At 40.6% G+C, this 20,350-nt stretch overlaps 1 protein-coding gene across 1 annotated transcript in view; it reads left to right on the top strand.

Moving 5' to 3' along the window:
• The window catches only part of IFNGR1 (interferon gamma receptor 1), a 68,519-nt gene extending 51,920 nt beyond the window's left edge, over positions 1 to 16,599 (top strand). Inside the window, exons 5-7 of the mRNA XM_030198519.1 lie at positions 3,027 to 3,189; positions 6,106 to 6,227; positions 15,537 to 16,599. Coding sequence (XP_030054379.1) covers positions 3,027 to 3,189; positions 6,106 to 6,227; positions 15,537 to 16,028 — 777 coding nt within the window. The 3' untranslated portion in view covers positions 16,029 to 16,599. The remainder of the gene's footprint in view (positions 1 to 3,026; positions 3,190 to 6,105; positions 6,228 to 15,536) is intronic.
• The last annotated feature ends 3,751 nt before the right edge of the window (positions 16,600 to 20,350 follow it).

The following is a 20,350-nucleotide window of genomic DNA, read 5'->3' as shown; positions in this document are numbered from 1 at the left end:
TATTAAATGCTGTCTGTGAGGGGGAAGATCTACCTCCCTCTATGATGGAGGCTTGGATTGCGGTGATTCAGAAGCCTGGAACGGATAAGACGTGTTGTGCCTCCTATCGCCCTATTTCCATCCTTAACTCTGATGTTAAAATCCTGGCCAAAGTTTTATCTAACCATCTAGCGAAGGTTCTACCAGATATTGTTCATTCTGACCAGGTAGGTATTGTGCTTCATAGGCATGCAAAGGATAATGTTCATCGTATGGTCGATTTACTGCATTTTGTTGACAAATCGGCCTTATCTATGTGTTAGGGTTAGATGCTGAAAAGGCCTTTGATCGAGTCCATTGGCCTTTTATGTTTAGTGTTCTGGAACGTTTTTTTTTTTTGGGGGGGGGGGAGGGGTTTAGAGGTTGGATCCAAGCTTTATATCGGTCCCCTAGGGCATGTGTTCGTATCAATGGAGGTCATTCCTTTGCGTTTCCCTTGACTCAAGGCACGCGGCAGGGGTGTCCTCTCTCACCTGTGTTATTTGCTTTGGTGATGGAACCGCTTGCTTGTGCTGTTGGTTCCAGCCCTGATATTTCTGGGATTATAGTAGGGGATCAGGAATACAAGCTGGCATTGTTTGCGGATGATCTTCTTTCCTTGACTAAGCCCTTACGCTCTGTACCTAATCTTGTTAAGCTTTTGGGGGATTATTCTTCCGTGTCTGGTTTTAAGCTCAATATGACTAAGTCAGAGGCTATGGCTGTCAATCTTCCTAGTTCTCTTCTTCAGTCTTTGCAGTCTCATTTTTCCTTTAAGTGGGTGTCTCGGTGCATAAAGTACCTGGGGATTTCCCTTACTACAGGTTTCTCCGCCTTGTTTGCCGCTAACTACCCTCTCCTTCTGCGGGATATATACTCAGATTTGGACCGTTGGGGTTCAGTTGATCTTTCTTGGTTTGGTAGGATTGGTACTTTAAAAATGAATCGTTTGTATCTTTTCCAGGTACTTCCTTTACGCTTGCCTCGTATATTTCTTTCTGGTTTGCAGAATCATTTGCTTTCTTTTGTCTGGTCCAATAAACGGCCTTGTTTTTCCCGTTTGCTGTTGTATAGTGATAGGAAAAAGGGTGAACTTGGAGTCCCGAATGTTCATTGGTATTGTAGAGCGGCTCAGGCTTCGGCAGCTATTGAATGGTTTCATGCTGACCCACAGAAGCAGTGGATAGCGATAGAGCAGGTTCTGTTGGGCTCATGTTCGTTGCGGTCTTTGATTTGGCTTCCTCGGCGCTGCCGTTCTTTGGATAGTACTTTATGTCCCTCCATAGCGCCTACCTTTTATTATTGGGATGGTTTATTTGATAAGCCTGGATTGGTTCTTTCCAGACTATCTCCTATATTACACAATCCTTTCTTTCCACCAGGACTAGGACAGGGCACTTTTCTTAATTGGTTTTCTGTGAGATTGGAGACTCTGGGAAAGTTTATTGAGTATGGCAAAATGGTGCTATTTGATTCTCTGGTGGATGTTTATTCCATTTCTGTGCGTGATAGTTTCGCTTATGTCCAGGTTCGACATTTTCTCTCATCAAAGGCAATTTGGAAACAGGTGACCAGGGGGGATTCTTTTTTAGAGGATTTGTGTGAAGATTCAGGTTCTTCGTGGGGTCTTATTTCTTGTTTGTATGCGTATCAGCATAATAAGTTGCAGCCTCCTGTGGATCATCGTTTGCATTGGCAGCGGGAACTGGGGATCACAATGGGTGATGATGCATGGGCACATATGGAAACTGCTTCATTGAGGGTTTCTGTTTCAACTCCTTTTCTTGAAAATGCTGTTAGTCTTGTATAGGTGGTATCTAACTCCTGTATGTTTACATCATATGTTTCTAACTTTATTGCCTTTGTGTTGGAGAGGTTGTGGGCAGAGGGGTACTATGGGTCATCTCTGGTGGTCCTGTGTTAAGGTGCGTGCTTTTTGGAAAGCGATTCCATGTAGACTACAGCGTTGGCTTTCAAAACCCATTAAATGGTCACCTGAATATTTCCTTTTTCTGGGTAAGCCTCCGGGTCTAACCATGCCTCAGTCATTGTTGGTTCGTCATGCCATGTCAGCAGCTAGAATTACACTGGCTGCTTCTTGGAAGTCCCCTCGGGTCCCTTCTTTGATAAAGTAGTTAAATAAGGTGTGGTATATTTGTGAAATGGAGAGGCTGAGGGCTCTTAGTGGTAACACTTTGTCAAAGTGGGAGGAGGTTTGGGAACCTTTTACTTTAAAATGTTCATTTTAATTGCTGTTTGTGGAAGCTTAAGGGGTACTGTGATGGGGTGGTTATTATTTTTTTTTGGGGGGGGGGGTTGAGTTTTTGTTCTTTAAAAATTATACTACATGGAAGTTTCTTGGTTGTGTTTGGATAACTGCTGTTGTGACTTGTTCTCTTTTGGGATTTCTTGTGCTGTTTCTTTTCAGTTTAATGACTTGTTGTATCTGATCTATTTTGTCTCCTCAAACTGGTTAATAAAGACTTTTTTAAATTTCAAATGCCCACTGTAGTTTATATTTTCAGTGTGTTGTCTATTGAGATATAAAGGTTGGATCACTTCATAAACACCATTATGGTGGACCATTTGGTTTTGAGTTAGCCTCGTTCTAAAACTTTTATTTATAAATTTAGCTATTAGGATAGACATTATGGTATTCAAAAGATATGCAGTAATTTACAATGCAAGTGAAAAAGAAATTTGTCACTAATCTGATTTGAATTTCCATATTTTGTCATCAATAGTAAATTGCTTTTTATTCTCCATATATAGATGACATCCTATTGATCTGTGACTTTTTGCTTGTTTATTTTTTGTATTTTGTTGATCTTATCTCAGTTTGGAAAAACTGAGAACTACATGATAAAGCAGCAGTTTTCTTCCATAAAAGAAGGCATAACTGATGACATTGTATTCGGGCCAATTCAGAGAGAGGGAATTAGTAATCTTATGTTCCGTTATGGTAGATTTAAATGGAATAGTTCTAAATATTTTCATTCTTTTTACAGTATAAACCAGAGGAATGTGATGAGCAAAAGTGCATCGTAAAAATTCCACATCATTCCAATGATTTGTATGTGTCTGCTCAAGGAGAGTCAATCACTTGGGCTATCGCTGGTGAGACATCAGAAGAAAAACTTCTTAATGTTACTTTTAAAGAACCAGCAAAAGGTAACATATTTTATTTACTGCATTTTCAGGGGTACTTTTTTTTAGCAATAGGTTTTATGCCATTTAATCATTTTGGCTTTATTTCCTTGTCAGTATTATTTGCATTGTTATGAAAGGATATACATAAAGTGATACTTTATAAGATAAACTACCTACCTTTTTTGACTAGCTTTTGGAGGTGTGGTCGCTGTGTTCCAGTGCCTTTTCACCAGCTGTTTTATGGAAGGTTATAGCATTATTCCAACAGGACGACAAATTTTTCTTTGGATTTAGGAGCACCTGAGGCTCCTCCCAACCAACTTGCTCCTACCAGATTTGAGGAGCAGGAAGAGGTCTTCAGAAATCTACCAGAGGTCCTTTAGGGCCTGCTCTTACTAAGGCTGTCTTCCCATTTCCTTTCAAGGGAATTGAAAGATTTTGCAAATCTGGCCTATAATTTGCTTGCAGCTAACCATCTCCTGGTCTCTCTTCCCTCCCCTCATCCCCTCCAAAATCACTCACTCTCACCATTAGTCTCCCTTAGCTATATATCCCTCCTCCTTTAACTCAAGAACCCCTCCCAGCCTAGTTAATCCTCACCAGCCACAGTCCCATAGAAGCTAACTTTTGAAAATGATTGGGGGTGCTAAACTCATGAACTCGCAACAAACTTTCCTTGTAACCAGCAGAGGAAAAAAAAGAAAAAACAAAGTACATCTACTTATGAGTGACCAGCATGTGTCTAAATGTCAAGAGTAGGGCAGGTAATGAGGAGATAAGGAAGACTCATGTAGCCAATTCAAACGTTAAAGATCCTGCCAGTCTCTCCTCCCTCCCACTCCCTGCAGCTGGTCAACATCATACTCTGTCTCTCCTTTCAGGCCATCCATAGCACTTTCTCACAACCAGTCCTTACCAGTCTCTCTTCCCTCAGCCCATCTACACCACAGTCTCTCATCCATTCTTTCACTTCCCCTGATTTCTTCTTCCTCCTCTCTCCTTATCTTCTTTTTGTCCTCCTTACTCCCTCTGCACTTTTTAACCTTTCTTCTCCTGCACAGGCATACTTTGGAGGCCAATTTTTCAATGTGAAAAAGTGGTATAACATTTGCAAGGTGCCAAAATGACCCAGAATACAATAGCACCTGTGTTTCCACGCAGATCTGAAAAGAATCATAGTGATGGGTGGGTCAGGGGCATTCCCTTAAAATGCATTCAGTGTTATTGAATTCTGGGGATCCATGCCCTACACTGTGTTCTATAAAGGATGCCTATCCTGGAGCACCCTTTATAGAAACCAGTCAGTGCTTTTTGCACCAATTTTTCAGCGCCGTTTACTGAATCTTGCCCTTTATGTATTGTTTTGTTGTGTTTGCCATAACCACAATCTGTACCGGTATCTTACATTACACTCTATTCTTGTATTCCGCTAATAGCCAATGAGTTCAAAGAGGATCACAAACTAGATAAAGTACCTTGGACCATATACAAAATTTTTTTTCAAACTTCAAATAAAATCCAGATTACATCAGTTTAGAAGTGACATTCACAAAAAAGAGTCGTTTTTATCATTTTCCTAAATTAGCTGTTCAGCGAGTAATGCACAAAGGAGTTCCGTTTCAATCTTTTCAGTAGCAGCCAACGGTAATCCTATGCAAATATATTACAACGAGCTGATCAGTATTAAAATGAGCATTGAAAGAAGCACCTACTTTTAATGTGCAAAATTTTCTGGAAGGTCTGGAGCTGTCGTAGCGTGATGGCGACTTCTTGGCAGAGCATTCTGCTGTCATATTTTAATAATATTTGCACATGTGTGTTAAATATGGCACGTGCGTGTGTCCCGCACATAACAGTACTATGAAAAAGTTGTCATGGAACTAAAAAAAAAAGGTTGAAGCACGTTGTGGAGGTGCGTCCACAGCACACGCATTATAGCTTTTTTTTTTTTTCATCTTGGGTATGCGTATAGCCAGCGCTTAGCGAGTGACTGTTCTATGCATTGGATAGGTGCTTTCCCAACCAAGCTGCTTGCTGAAACTGCATGCAGCTCATTCACATGCAGTTTCCTTTGTGCATCACTTGCTATTTCGAAATCGGTAACTTCAACTGTGGATCTAAATGCACGCAGTTTTTAATGGTGTTTTTTGAGCATCAGCCCCTTATTTGCTGCTCCAGTTTATTAATTGCAGACATGGAGCAATTGTAGCCAGAATCTGATGTTAGAGGCTACATCATCATTGTTAGGTGGGAATGGGATTGAAGAGAAACCAAGGGGAGAGAGAGGACCAGAAACAGGATCCCAGGCCAAATTTTGGCAACAATTCTCCCCTGCTTAATATCATAACTTAGTGGCTCTCATGATAAATGTCGTTGTTACATTTGTGAACATGACGCATTCCTGGACACAGCAATACAAGGATAACTGGTCTCAAATCAGGTCTACATATTTCTAAAAGGTTGGTACAGGATAAAATAAACCCCTTACCCTGCCTACTGCCAACCAGGAGTCATTCCATTGGGTGGAGGGGGTTAGATGCAATCCCTAGGTGCCCTAGCCCCCAGCTGTCCTGGATTCAAAAGGGCAACCAAAACCCCTTAGTGGTAAGTCTGTTTATTGATTCTGCGAAAGGGTCAATTCTTTGGATCCTTTTTTTCTTTGGTGTGGTGGGGAGGGTGGATGTAGGGCTGGGCTTATCCTACACTTCCTCCCTTTAAGTAGCTCCCCAGGAACATCAAAGGTGGTATCTTTCCATGAATAACACAGCTTGCTTGCAAGATTAAATGGCAAACAGTATTACTCATTTTGTATAATCATGAGCAGGTTTGAATATATTGTTGCCTGGCAAGTAACTTCCCCTGTAAATGTTCTACTTGTTTCTCACAGTAGTCATAACATTTTCAAACCTGTTACATATTTTTATTTTTGTTTTCTAGGTTTACGCTACTCAGTTTTTGTAACTGTTGCCGCCTTGGCTTTTACAATTGTGTTAATCATTTTGGCAGTTTTGTTCATCAAGCTACTAAAGAAAAAGAATATCCAACTACCAAAATCCTTGGTAAGTACAAAAAAAGCACTATTTGTCTTTCAGAAACAATTCTTTCTTTTAGGCTTATAGTTGAAACCTTTTTGTTGTTCCCTTCAGTGGGCTTCTTGGATAATATAGTAACATAGTAGTTGATCTGTCCAGCTACTCTAGCAGAGTAGACAGAAATAACTGAGTAACAGTGTATCCTATTGCCAGATACATATGATATTCTTTAGAAATCATCAGTTTTAAAGAGAGTGGTTTCTTTTTTTTTTTTAGTCCTGTTTGTTTTATTTGATGATATGTGTCAACCTGTTTTCCAGTCAGCAGGGTTTGATCCATCTTGCTTGATGAATTTTCATTGGAAGAGATATTACCTTGCCATTAAATATCTGAATATGGCAAGATTTTAATTGCATAGTTTGGTTCTGCCTTGTGTGCTTTCTTGCAAAGAGCTTTATTTTTTTTTTCCTTGAAGAGCAATATCTCTTTCTCTGATATTGTTTAAGCAACTTTTCCAAAGGGGTTGTTTTGTGCCTTCTGTGATGAACTTTGCTCCCACACCAAGGTTTGTTGGAGATGATACCAGATTTACTGCTAGCACTTATTTCAATGCTTATGTTGAGCCCGAGAGAGAGCTGCTTTCTTGAGTTCATAAGGCAAAATGTATGCAGGCAGCATATCAAGGTGTTCTTTTGAAGTTTTATCAAACCAGTGACATCCAGTTCCTGGAACAGTTTCTGTGACTTTCTGCAACATGTTCTTGGTCTGTGATTACATATTTTGATACTTGAGGATCTTCTTTTCCCACTCATAGTACAGAATAGGGGGGACATGGAGCTGCTGGACTATAGGGGTGTTAGGGGAGAGAGGTAGGTAGATGGGGACATGAATCTGTAGAACCTTAAAGGAGAGAAGACAAGGAGTTGTTGGCACATAATAGCGGGGGGGGGGGGGGTATGGAGCTGCTGGAAGAAAGGGGACAGACGCAGCTGCTGGATCATAGGTTGGAGGGGAGTAGGTACACAGAACTACTGCATCATAAGGTATAAGGGACAGAGCTGCTGGACTATAGGGGTGTCTTGATGCCTAGTAGGGATCCTTTTTTTTTTTTTTTCTTCAATCAGTGGCCTCCTGCCTACCTCCAGAGTTATCTTTAAAAAGTCGTAAAAAAAAAGCATGTACCAGTGAGGTTTCTTGGTGGCCTCACACCTGCCTCCGGAGTTGTGCAAGTGCTTCTTTGGCAGATTTGCTTATATGCATACCGTACACTGTTCCAAGGTCTTTGCCTCCCATCTACCACGTAGTATCAGTGCTTCACTGTTTGTTAGCTTTGGGAAATGTGTATCAGAGATGCATTTCCTTTTTTACTGAACAAAATACATTTCTGTTTATTTCTCCCATGTTGTGGTGCAAGCCTAGTTTGACTTACTGAGGTTCACAGTTCAGGTTTTGCCTTCATTTTTCTATTTCTCATTTGTGATTGCATGTTCTGTATTTGGTGAGGGTCTGTATGTGTTTTGCCTATGACTGAGGGGTAGTATTCTGTTTGCATGTTCTGTTTTACCAGCAGTAGGTGTGTGGATGTTTTAGGGCCCATGTAATATTTGTAGTGTTGCCTGTTCAAAGGTAGGGTTCAAGTTGTTTAAATCATAGGAATTAGTGCTACTCTTTTTATGGTATGTTTACTACATGCATGTTGAGTTAAGATTTTTTTTTTTTTTTTCAGATTTTGTATTTAACAATGTGGAGAGATTTATGTTTCTGTTAATCAGATGACCTGAGATAGTGGGATACAGGTTTTTTGGTTGCAGAGCATGTTTACGTTTAACTCAAAACATTTTCTATACTGTGTCAGATCAAATGTCCATGAGTGTCATGTATGTGGTGTTACATATATGAGCATTGTCTGTCAGGTGTGTCTCGACTGAAAAAAGGTTGAGAACCACTGGTCTAGAAGAAGGCTAAATCCTCCGAGTTACAGATCGAAAGCAAAATCTGTACACCTTTCCTTCATCTCAGCCACCTGGATGTATAGAATATAATGTGAATGAATTGCATGCCATACTTTAGGTTAACAAGGTAACTTGCCTGACTGGTGCAAAGGTGGTGGACTTCACACATCACCTAAATAAGATCTTTAAAAGTTTGGGGGAGGATCTGGCTAGCTTCATACCTATGGCTACCAATGACATAGGGAAGTGTGGGCGGAGGTTCTAGAAGCCAAATTTAGGCTTTTTAGATAGAAAGTTGAAATCAAGACCCTACAGGGTAGCATTCACAGAAATGTTCCTGCTCAGGACCCAAGAAGCAGACAGAGCTCCAGAGTCTCGATGCATGGATGAGACTGTACAGGAAAGAGGGATTTAGATTTGCCTATTAAACAGACCTGGAGGACTTAGAAACTGTAGGTCAGGCAGAGATTAGTGCAGATAGTTAGGATTTAACTTGGATTAGTCTTCTGTGGAGGTTACAGGAAGAGCAATATAGTTACTCATTATTTTTCTGTTTGCAAAATAGAGATGTGGTTTTATGCCTTTATTTTTGTTTGCAAGCAGCTTTATTTCTGGGTGGGAGAAATGAGCCGTTAACAATCAGTAATTGATGTTAATTGGCACTCATTTCGGTTTACGTACACATATGCCCTGCACTCTATTCTATAACGTGCACTTAAATTTCATAGCACACAACTAAAAAGGGGACGTGTCCATGGGAGGGGCATGGGTAGGTCAGGGACATTCCCAGAACTTAGGCGCAGTGTTATAGAATAGAATCATTTACGCGCCAAACTGGCATTAGTTGTGTGCAGACATTTACACCAGGTCTCAGCCGGTGTAAGGCCACACCCAAAGTTAGATGCGATATCTGTGCTAAGCTAATATTTTGTAAAGGGCGCTCCACACAAAGTGCCCTTTACAATATACTAGGTTAGCATGGATCTTCCCAGCACCTAACTTTGGGTGCCATTTATAGAGTTCCTTCCACCGCCCATGTTTTTTTATTTTTTTATGAACCATCCTAATTGAGGGGTTTTTCTGTATTCTAAAGGGCCTATCCGACCTTGTGATGGACATCCTAATAAAGGAAGAGGGAAAAGAGACGGCTGAGGGGAGATATGATTGAGGTCTATAAACTCCTGAGTGGTGTAGAGCGGGTAGAAATGAATCAATTTTTCACTCTTTCAGAAAGTACAAATACCAGGGGACACTCTGACATTAGAAACCTAGATCATGTGAGGGCCAAGTGGCCCATCCTCAGTAATCACTAACTCTCCCTTTCCTAAGGGATCCCACATGCCTGTCCAATTCTTTCTTAAATTCTGACACAGTCCTTGTCTCCACAACCTCCACCGGGAGGCCATTCCAGGCATCCACCACCTTTTTCTTAGATTCCTCCTAAGCCTGTTTCCTCTTAATTTCATCGTATGCCCCTCATTCCAGAGTTTTCCAAAGGCTCACCTCCTGAACATTAAACGCCACTGAGGTATTTAAATGTCTCTATCATATCCCCTCTCTCCTGCCTCTCTTCCAGCATATACATGTTGAGGTTCCTAAGCCTATCCCTTTATGTTTTATAACCGAGACCACCTACCAATTTTGTAGCCGCCCTCTGGACCAACTCCATCCTGTTTATATCCTTCTATGGGTTCAATCTCCAGAAATGCACACAGTAAATAGGACCTCACCAGAGACTTGAATAAGGGCACTATCACCTTTTTTTCCCCTGCTGGTCATCCTTCTCCTTATGCAGCCAAGCATCTTTCTGGTTTTGACCATCACTTTTTCTATCTGTTTGGAGATCTTAAGGTCAGATATAATCACCCACGTCCTGCTCTTTTTTCATACACGGAAGCACTTCACCCCTTATACTGTACCGCTCCCCTGGATTCTTGTAACCCAAGTGCATGGCCCGGCATTTCTTAGCATTAAATCTTAGTTGCCAATTATCAAACTGTTCTTCAAGCTTCGCTAGATCCCTCCTCATGCTATCCACACCCTCTGGGGTGTCCACCTTATTACAGAGTTTGGTATCATCCACAAAGAGACAAACCTTACCAGATAGCCCTTCCATCACTCACAAAGATGTTAAAAAGAGCTGGCCTGAGGCCCGACCCCTGCGGTACACCACTGATAATATCCCTTTCCTCAGAGCAAGCTCCATTTACCACTACCCTCTGTCTCCTTCCATTTAACCAATTTTTAACCCAGTTAGTCACTTTGGGTCCCATACCGAGGGCACTCAGTTTATCAGTCGCCTGTGTAGAACTGTGTCAAAGGCTTTGCTAAAATTCAAGTAGACCACATCTAGTGCACCTCCCAAGTCCAACTGTTTGGTCACCCAGTCAAAGAAATCAATCAGGTTTGTCTGACATGACCTGCCTCTAGTGAAGCAAACACCCACAGAAGGTGAGCTCTCCACAAGGAAACCAACGATAGGCAAAATACACAGTGGATCCAAAAAAGTCCTCTCACAATGAGTGTCTTCCTGAACAAGGTCTTTATTAACAATAGCAGACTTGACCCAAGGGTCAAGTCTGCTACTGCCTCTAGTGAAGCCATGCTGCCTCGGGTCCTCCAGTCCATTTGATCTGAGAAACCTCAGAATCCTCCACTTCAGAAGTGTTTCTATTAGTTTGCTCACCACCGAGGTCAGACTGACAGGTCTGTAATTTCCAACCTCCTCCTTACTTCCACTCATTTGTAGAAGGGCCATATCCATTCTTCTCCAGTCCTCTGGGACCACCCCAGACTCTAAGGAAGCATTGAAGATGTCAGCAGATCCAGAATCTCTCCGAATTCCTTGAACACCTTCGGATGTATCCCGTCAGGCCCTATCGCTTTGTGTACTTTTAGTTTAGCTAGCTCCTCACAAATGTAGTCTTCTGAGAATCTGTCCCGATCTATAATACTTCAATCCAATTTGCATTTGTGTTCTACGGTCCTACCCCTAGCCTTTCATCCATGAAAACAGAACAGAAATAATTGTTAATCAGTTCATCTTTATCAGCTTTGAGTCTCACAGTGATGTTATGACACTTCCTCCTGTCATTTATGTATCTGAAAATGTTGTGTCCCCCAGTTTACAGTTTTACTGTATCAGCTATCTTTTCTTCCGTTTGCTTCTTTGCATTCCTGACAGCTTTTCCATGAAAATACTTTTTAAAGCAAACAGGAGGAAATATTTTTTCACTCAAAGAATAGTTAAGCTGTGGAACTCATTGATGGAGGATGTGGTAACAATGGTTAGCATATCTGGGTTTTAAAAAGGTTTGGACAAATTCCTGAAGGAAAGTCCATAGTCTGTTTTTTACAAGGAAGTTCGCTGAAGATTTCATCTATTGTTAAGACATATTTTTTTCATTTAAGACAAATTAGGTCATTCTACAACCGTTTGGCCTTTCTCCACTACTGCCAACTCCAGACTTTGCGCCTTCTGTCTCGCTGCACCCTATGCCTGGAATAAACTTCCTGAGCCCCTACGTCTTGCCCCATCTTTGGCCACCTTAAAATCTAGACTGAAAGCCCACCTCTTTAACATTGCTTTTGACTCATAACCACTTGTAACCACTCGCCTCCACCTACCCTCCTCTCCTCCTTCCTGTACACATTAATTGATTTGATTTGCTTACTTTATTTTTGTCTATTAGATTGTAAGCTCTTTGAGCAGGGACTGTCTTTCTTCTATGTTTGTGCAGCGCTGCGTACGCCTTGTAGCGCTGTAGAAATGCTAGATAGTAGTAGTAGTAGTTATTGAGATGGACATGGGGGAAGCCACTGCTTGCCCTGGGAATTCGTAGCATGGAATTTTGCTACTCATTGGGTTTCTGTCAGGTACTTGTGAAGTGGATTGGCCACTGTTAGAAGCAGGATACTGTTCTAGTTGGACCATTGGTCTGACCCAGTATGGCTGTTCTTATGATTTAGATTTATTAGGAGTTGGGCAACATTCTGAGGGATTGATGGGATAGAGGGACTTAAAACAAAAGTGGGCTCCACATAACCAGGCAGCTGGCACTAACTTTTAGAGGAACTGTTAAACTAGAATCTGGGGGGGAAGCAAGACCAGTCACTCAAGGCCACATGTCAGATGTGGTATCTTTGAGGGATACTATCAAAACAGGGAAGTTAAAGCATCCTGATAGAGTTAAATGCAAAAGTAGCTCAGGTGCCTTGTATGTAAAGACCAGCTAGTTGAAAGATAGCAAATTATCTGTCAACTGCTAAGCAGGTTCCAAATAAAAGAAATACATACTTTGAAACATGTATATATAAATGATGCCTTAAAAATAAGATAGAAGAATTAGAATATATAGCAGTGAATGAAGAGACAGATATAATAGGGATCTCAGAGACCTGGTGGAAGGAGGATAACCAATAAGAAACTGATACCAAGGTAGAAATTATATTGCACTGATAGGGTGGATCAGATTAGTTGGGAGTAACGTTATGTTATAGGGCATTGAGTCAAAACTGAATAAAAGTTTTCAGGAACTAGAATATAGTGTTGGAGGTATACTACTGTCTGCCTGGTCAGAGTGAACAGACAAATATTGGAATGTTACTAGAAATTAGGGAAGCTATCAAATTTGATAACACAATGAGCGATTTGTTACCCTATATTACATAAGAGTAACCATACTGGGTCAGACCAATGGTCCATCTAGCCCTGTTCTACGCCACTCTGGATTTTGTAGACCTCTATCATATCCCCCTCGAGTGGTCTCTTTTCCAAGCAGAAAAGCCCTAACCTCTTAAGCCTTTCCTCATATGAGAGTCGTTCCATCCCCTTAAATATTTTGGTCACCCTTTGAATTTTGAATTCCGCTATATCTTTTTTTATATACAGTTACCAGAATTGCATACAGTGCTCAAGGTGGTATTAATCTTTGTCTTTTCTTTTTTTTATCCCATTCCTAATAATTCCTAACATTCTGTTTGCTTGTTTGGCTGCTGCCGCACACCACACAGATTTCAGCATGTTGTTCTCTATGACACCTAGATCTTTTTCTTCGGTGGTGACTCCTAAAGTGAAACCCAGCATCAAATAACTTTGGTTTGGATTAATCTTCCCAACACTTTGCATTTGCCAACATTAAATTTCATCTGCCATTTAGACGTCCGGCTTTCCTAAGGTCCTTCTGTAATTTCTCACAGATCCCTGCGGCACTCCACTATTCTCCTTTCTCCATTCAGAAAAATGGCCATTTAACCCTACCCTCTGTTTTCTATAAACTAATTTCTAATCCACAACAGAACATTGCCTCCTATTCTGTAGCCTTTTAATTTTTTCAGGAGGAAAATTTGTCAAACTGTTTCAAAAAATCTCGATATATTGCATCAACTGGCTCATGTTTATCCACATGTTTATTCATGCCTTCAAATAAATGAAGCAAATTGGTGAGACAAGGTTTTCTTTGGCTGAATCTATGTTGACTCTGTCCCATGTTTGTCTATGTGTTTAGTAATTTTATTCTTTATAATAGTTTCTACTATTTTGCCTGGCACAGAAGCCAAGCTGGATAAATGTCATGTTAGAACGTGTTAGGGAGGTAAAATTCGTAGATGAAATAAATGTGTGTGAAGACTTTTCTAAGGGAACGGGAGCAGCCTGTTTCTTTCACTGATTTCTCAATTGCATGCTATCTTTAGTCATGCTGTTATTCTGGTTCTGCTTTTAAGTGCCCCCTTTCTTCAGTTTGGCTAGGGTTTGCCAACGTTTTGTAAAACCCACCACTTGTTAACTGCCCATGCTGCCCCACCGCACTCCCAACAAATAACTGCAGAGAGGGCATTAGTGCAGGCTTCAGTGCCTACAGGTTGTATCAGGGAGAGGGGAGTACAAAAGGCTGTCCCCATTGAGCCTCAGTCCCCTAACATAGATGTGCTCCCCCATATGGTATTAAATCCAAACATATTCTGCATTTACAGAACCTCCCAGCCCCTCCTCCAACAACGAATGCATAGTAGAGCTTGGACATTTCCTCATAAAACTTAATGTACAAAAAAAATGATTCTAGTGTCATCTAAGTAGAGCAACATAAACTCCTCTCAGTATCGGGCATATTTTAATTTAATTAAATATAAACTACAGAATGTCTCTCCTAGGACCTAGAGCAAATCTACCATGCCAGCACTAACTTCAAAACTCACACAATAAACGACCCTATCCAGGAAAAGACAGCACTGTAAATATTTCAGTGCGCCTTGGAATATCAACATGCCTATTCAGAAAACTAAACAAGAAAGATTAGTGCAGAACACCTGGCTTCAGTTGCACAGACACAAGGATTACAGAATAAGTGACGAAAAACCAGAAATATGTAGACAAAATTAAACTCCAAGAAGTTAGATGTAGTGTAACAGAAAAAGAAGATGCCTTTACCTCTGCACTGTGCAAAACATGAAGACATAAGACGTCAGGGCTGGCATTAGGATGGGGGGTAGGGGTTCATGTATACCCATATCAAGACTGAGTTTACTAGAGAAAGGTGCATTCCAGGACCGCCAGCTGTAACTGCATCCGTAATAGGAGCAATCATTTATCACCACAATTGTCCTTCAACTGTTTTATTCCTGATTAGTGGATTCCTGATGCAGCCTGCACATCGAAGCTTGACCAAGTTGGGTCTTTTCTCAGTAAACATTGATTGATGGAAATTTGGGCAGCTCTTCTTTCCTTTGGCCACCTTTGCTGTTTTTGTCCAGTTTTCTATCCCGCCAGCCTGCAGCCTCCGATGTAGTCACATACTAGTTTGATTGGCAACCCTACCCCTGGCACATCATGTAACACAACACTTGTCACCCTCCTGGAGATAACCTGGCTGGCTGGGTGTTTCAGGATTACCACAATAAATACGCCCGAGAGATTTGCATACAATAAATCTCTATATATGCATGTATATCATCTGTATATTCATTGTGGTAATTCTGAAAACCTGACTGGCTTGGGTGTGCCTCTAGGAGAGGGTTGAGAAGCACTAATGTAAGGTTTTTCACTTTTTGGTGCATTGGTGTGATGTTCTATTAATGCAGCCTAAGTGCTGCAGCAGCTTCTTTCCGAGGTCAGTAGAACTGCATGCGTCTGCCACCAGAGAAATTTAGTGCTGTTCTTAACAAGCCACTTGGTTTCAGTATAACAGTTATTCCTGCCCTGTGAATCTGTAAACGTTTTATCTGCAGTAGTCTGTGTTCTGGTTAGTGTAAGAAAACAAGCCAGGAGCTTGCACACCATTTGAGTGGCTACTATTATGAAAATGGGTTTTTAGGAGTGATGGGAGGTCCTGTTCCTTTGTGAATTCCTTCTTTGTTGAACTGAAGCACAGTTTTGTTTTGTTTCTAGGTGTCTGTTGTAAGGAGTTTTGGTTCACGGCACATAACTGTTGAATCGGAACATACCTGCATTGTAACAACTGAGCCATCTTCTCCAGTGGGTCCAGATGAAAGCTTACTGCAAAGTGAGGAGCCAATGGAAGCACAGAAGACTTCTAATAATGAGTCCATAGAAGAAGCAAACACCAGCCACTTGCTAGAGACCTCAAAGGACTCTATAGAGGAGGAGACTGAAAGAAGCTGTACTGAAATGACACACAGTGGTGGCATTAAAGCATACTCTGTCACTAATAAAAATGGACCAGAAGCCATTATCTTGGACTCTGAGGTTTCAGAGGTTTGTCCTGAAAGTAATACGAATCACAAGCCCTTGCCAGACATCCCAAACCGTAATACATCCTTTGGTTACAACAAGCCTCATGCTCCTTTAGAAGTGATGCTAGTAGTTGGTGAGGGAGAGACCGTGCATGGGTATAGTCCAAACCCCAGAGATGTATCCTAGTGCAAAACCTAAAAATAAAACCAATAGCAATTTGAGTTACATTAAAAGGACTAGAATTCCTGTTGGTGGAAAGTGATTAATGTTTAAAACTTAAATCGTGATCATTTTTATTGATCAGACTTTCCATTCTGCTGGCTGGAACTACTCTTACGTAAGTAATGGTGTGAGAATAACAGTTTTTACCAATTTGTCAAAATCTGCACAAAATAGGAACTACCAGAATATAAACCAGGTTTGAATGAAGCAAGGACATTTCTTCATTTAAACCTTAAAGACCTGGGAAAAATACAGTGTTAAATAATCTGCTTAACTATTTCAGGATGTACTAAGCATGAGCTCATTGAATACAAGCTGATCTTGCTTTTAAACCAGCTTTCGTCCTTCCAGTGTCATGTAACTTTAAAACAGTTAATATTTCCAGATATCTGCAGCTGGCCTAAAAAACAAAGATGGTGGAAGACAAAGGTTTTGCACTGCTTGATTGTCCTAGTGTGAAGCTACCAAGTAGTAAATTTAAAACAAATCGGAGTAAATATTTCTTCACTCAACATGTAATTAAACTCTGTTGCCAGAGAATGTGGTAAAAGCAGCTTAGCGGGGTTTAAAAAAGGTTTGGGTAGCTTCCTAAAAGAAAAGTCCATAAGCCATTATTAAAATGGACTTGGGAAAATCCACTGCTTATTTCTGGGATAAGCAGCACAAAATGTATTGTACTGTTTTGGGATCTGGCCAGGTACTTGTGGCCTGGGTTGGCCACTGTTGGAAACAGGATACTGGGCTTGATGGACCTTCGGTCTATCCCAGTATGGCAATACTTATGTACTTATGTAGTAGAGAAGCAATCATGTTTCCTAGTTATTCATTTGCAGATCTTAAGTGACTCATACAGATACGATAAATGCCAAATTGCTTTTGCTTTCTCTGTATAGGTGTGGAAAGCTGGAAGTGGTATATTCAGTGCATTCTTAGTGTGTGTGCTTGAAATACATTGTATTATAAAAAGAAAGCTTAAATCACCTGCATTTGAAAGGATTCTACAAGAGAATTGTTAATATGTAGCAGAAGCTCAGTAAGACGAGTAAGAGCCTGTGTAAATCTGGCAGTATGATGTTGGCTTTATATAAACAACATAAGTGTAGAGATTGTGAGGATCTATAACTTATAAAATGTGATGTTATCTATTATACCGTTAAGAAAATATGCTATATATTCTATTAAGTCTGATGGTTTGAGTAGTGGGCCGAGAACCAGGGAGTCAGGTTTCTGATCACTCCGCTTCTCCTTGTGATCTTATGCAAGTCACTTAAACCTCCATTGTCTCAGGAACAAACTTAGGGGGTCTTTTACTAAAGCTTAGCTTGAGTTACCTGCAGCAGGGCCCATAGGAATAAAATGGGCTCTTCTGCAGAAAACCAGCTAAGCTTAGATTGTAAGCCCTCTGGGGGCAGGGAGATTCCTAATGTACCTGATTGTAAATTAGACTGTATGCTGTGTTGATCAAGGCTTGTCTCTTACATGTGTATACATCTACTAGCGCTATAGGAAGAATAAATAGTGGTCGTATATAAATCACCTTTGAAAAGCTGTGAGCTAAATCCAAACTCCCTTTCCCTTGTTTAGGATTTTAAGGCTTAAGAAGCAGCAAAAATCTTCTCATGCCAAAGTATATTCATACTGTAGTTCAAGTACAGTACTGGGCAGACTTCTACGGTCTGTGCCCTGAGAAAGGCCAAGGACAAATCAAACTCTGGTATATATATATATATAAAGTATCACATACCATGTAAAATGAGTTTTATCTTGTTAGGCAGACTGGATGGACCGTACAAGTCTTTATCTGCCATCATTTACTGTGCACTTTGTATGTTTAAATGTTGATTTTTTTTTCACATGGGAAGAAAATTAAAATGGATCTTATTTTATAGTATTTGAATTTAATTATCAAAAAATGAATGTAGTTATAAAAATGATCTATCTAAAATTGAACCTATACTATATTCTCTAATGGACATTTTCAACATTAGATATAGTGTACACCACTTAAATCATCTATTGAAGCTGTGGGCTTTAATTATGAGGTGACTATTCTGAAAGGCACAGATCTGCCCTGCTTTCATGTGGAGCTGATATGGTGTCCATGCTCTTTCATCAGCTTTGGAAAAGCTAAAGTTCATTCAAAATTCCTTTGTTTGAAGCCAGCTTATCTTTGTGTCCTTGGATGTGTTTGCAATATGCATAAATTGAGTCCAATACTGGAACAATAAATTGAAACTACATCAGTGACCAGGTAAACTAAGCAACCCGAAATGGGCAGGAACAAGCCTCTAATTATATGCTTGGACCAAGTTTCAGTCATAAGCTTACTTACTATGTACCCAGTCTGAAGTCTGTCCTGGACAAATCTGCTCTAGATCGAGGAGTTGCTTCCAGAATTTAGATACCAGGATGGATACTAATGTGTGCCCTCCTGAGACCTCTCCCAGCAGCTCTTAAATTTCCTTTTAAATAATCCCGCTCTATCCAACAATTTTATTCCTATTCCTCTGATCCTCACCTCTATATACTCACTGATGCTGCCTTACCAATGCATTCACACAACCAACTCAAACACAGGATCTTCCCTGACTGATAGGGGGAGGGAGACCTTCATACTGTATTGGCTTTCGCCAGTGGACCACATTCAATCTCACAGTATGAATGCATACTGCTGGCAGGTTCCCAAATGTATGGTCACTACATGGCTCAAACAGTGATACTGATGAATCGCCGCCCTCTTCAAGACAGATGGGGAATGTCACATAGGAAGGGCAGTGTACAGATTTCAATTTAGGAGATGAAACAAGGGAGAACGAGGGTGCTTCACCTGACCTACCTCTGCATTTTATTTTTGCAGCTGGCTTTTTCATGATTTAGTGGAAGCTGGCAAATGTTGGGTAGTGGGAAATAATTTCAAGGCAACACAGTGTATCCTTGCCTATACTGCTGTGGTTCTAAAATACAGCCTTTTTTAGATGTATTTTATAAATAGTGTGAGCACCTATTTCTGGGGCTTTGTCCATCTATATATGCATGTTTTATGCTTTTCTGGTGCATGTTCATGGCTGTGCAAACTTTAACTTATACTGCATGTGTAAACACTTAAGGGAGGAGAGTGGGTGGAGCAATGGGAGCCTCTGATGCTAAGTGGTTTCGCAATGTCTGCAAGCTCCAAGCATTCACCACAGCTGCTAGAATATATTCTGGATTGGGAAGCAGCATTACGGACACCATCATTTACGGACACTGTAGGCTGTCTTGAGCTAAGTCAGTGGTGCATATTCCATAAAGCCACAGCCACTGGAGGCTGTCTTTAGTGATGTGGATCTTCTTTAATCAAGATGCTGAGGGTGCAAGAAGGAAAAGGTAAATAAGAGGAGGGAGGAGGGAACAAGACCAGTATGAGAGAAAACAAGGAAAAAGATGGAGAGAAGGATGAAATAAGGCAGGAAGGAAAGAAGGGAGGGTGAAGGGAAAAGGGACAGTGGGAAACAGGCCTTACACGCATTTTAAAATTTCTTGTTTTTAATTTGAATTGTGTTTAAAAAAAAATTGATCAAAAATGAAAATTCAGTACTTCAGTAATTAAAATAAATGCTGCATTGCCAGCTTGGCAATAGCCTTAAATCTCATTTTTGTCAATCATAGGCGGTCGGTGGCCCAATTGTCTGGGGAGGCTAATGGGGGTGGGGCCAGGGGCGGGGCTTACATCCATAATTGTGTGACAACACACAGAAAAAAATAAGTAAAAATAAAATACCTTTTATTAAATTTAGATATTAGATATGTATCACATGTCAAAGAATAAACTGGTTGCTCAAAGCATATACTAACCACAATTGCTCAACTGCAAAACACTATGCACAACTTTGTGCAAAAACACACTCATAACCTTACTGTACTATAAATATTACACTGGGCAGACCTAATACACCAATATACCACCATACGGAAAATGCAGACCGTCCATAATATGAAACGGGATCATAATATCATGATACGTGTAGAGCCAAAAAACACCCTTTTAGGGTGGCTAGTGTTCACAATGAGCTCCTTTTATTAACGACCATATGTAGATCCTTCAAGAGGTAGTGTGTCATGATTTAGGCTCTACACCCTTTCTGATGTTTTGGTGCCACCTCAGGCCAACACACAATCTCTCCACTGCAAAACACTATACACAAACTTGTGCAAAAACACAGTCATAACCTTACCAAACCATAACAGCACTAATTCCAAGGACAGGCTGAGCTACAACCTTATGCGTGGAAAGGCAGCACTATAAT

Source organism: Microcaecilia unicolor, chromosome 3, assembly GCF_901765095.1.
Source record: "Microcaecilia unicolor chromosome 3, aMicUni1.1, whole genome shotgun sequence".
Taxonomy (NCBI): domain Eukaryota; kingdom Metazoa; phylum Chordata; class Amphibia; order Gymnophiona; family Siphonopidae; genus Microcaecilia; species Microcaecilia unicolor.
Note: the sequence above shows the minus strand (reverse complement) of the source record. Positions and strands in the feature narration are given on the sequence as shown.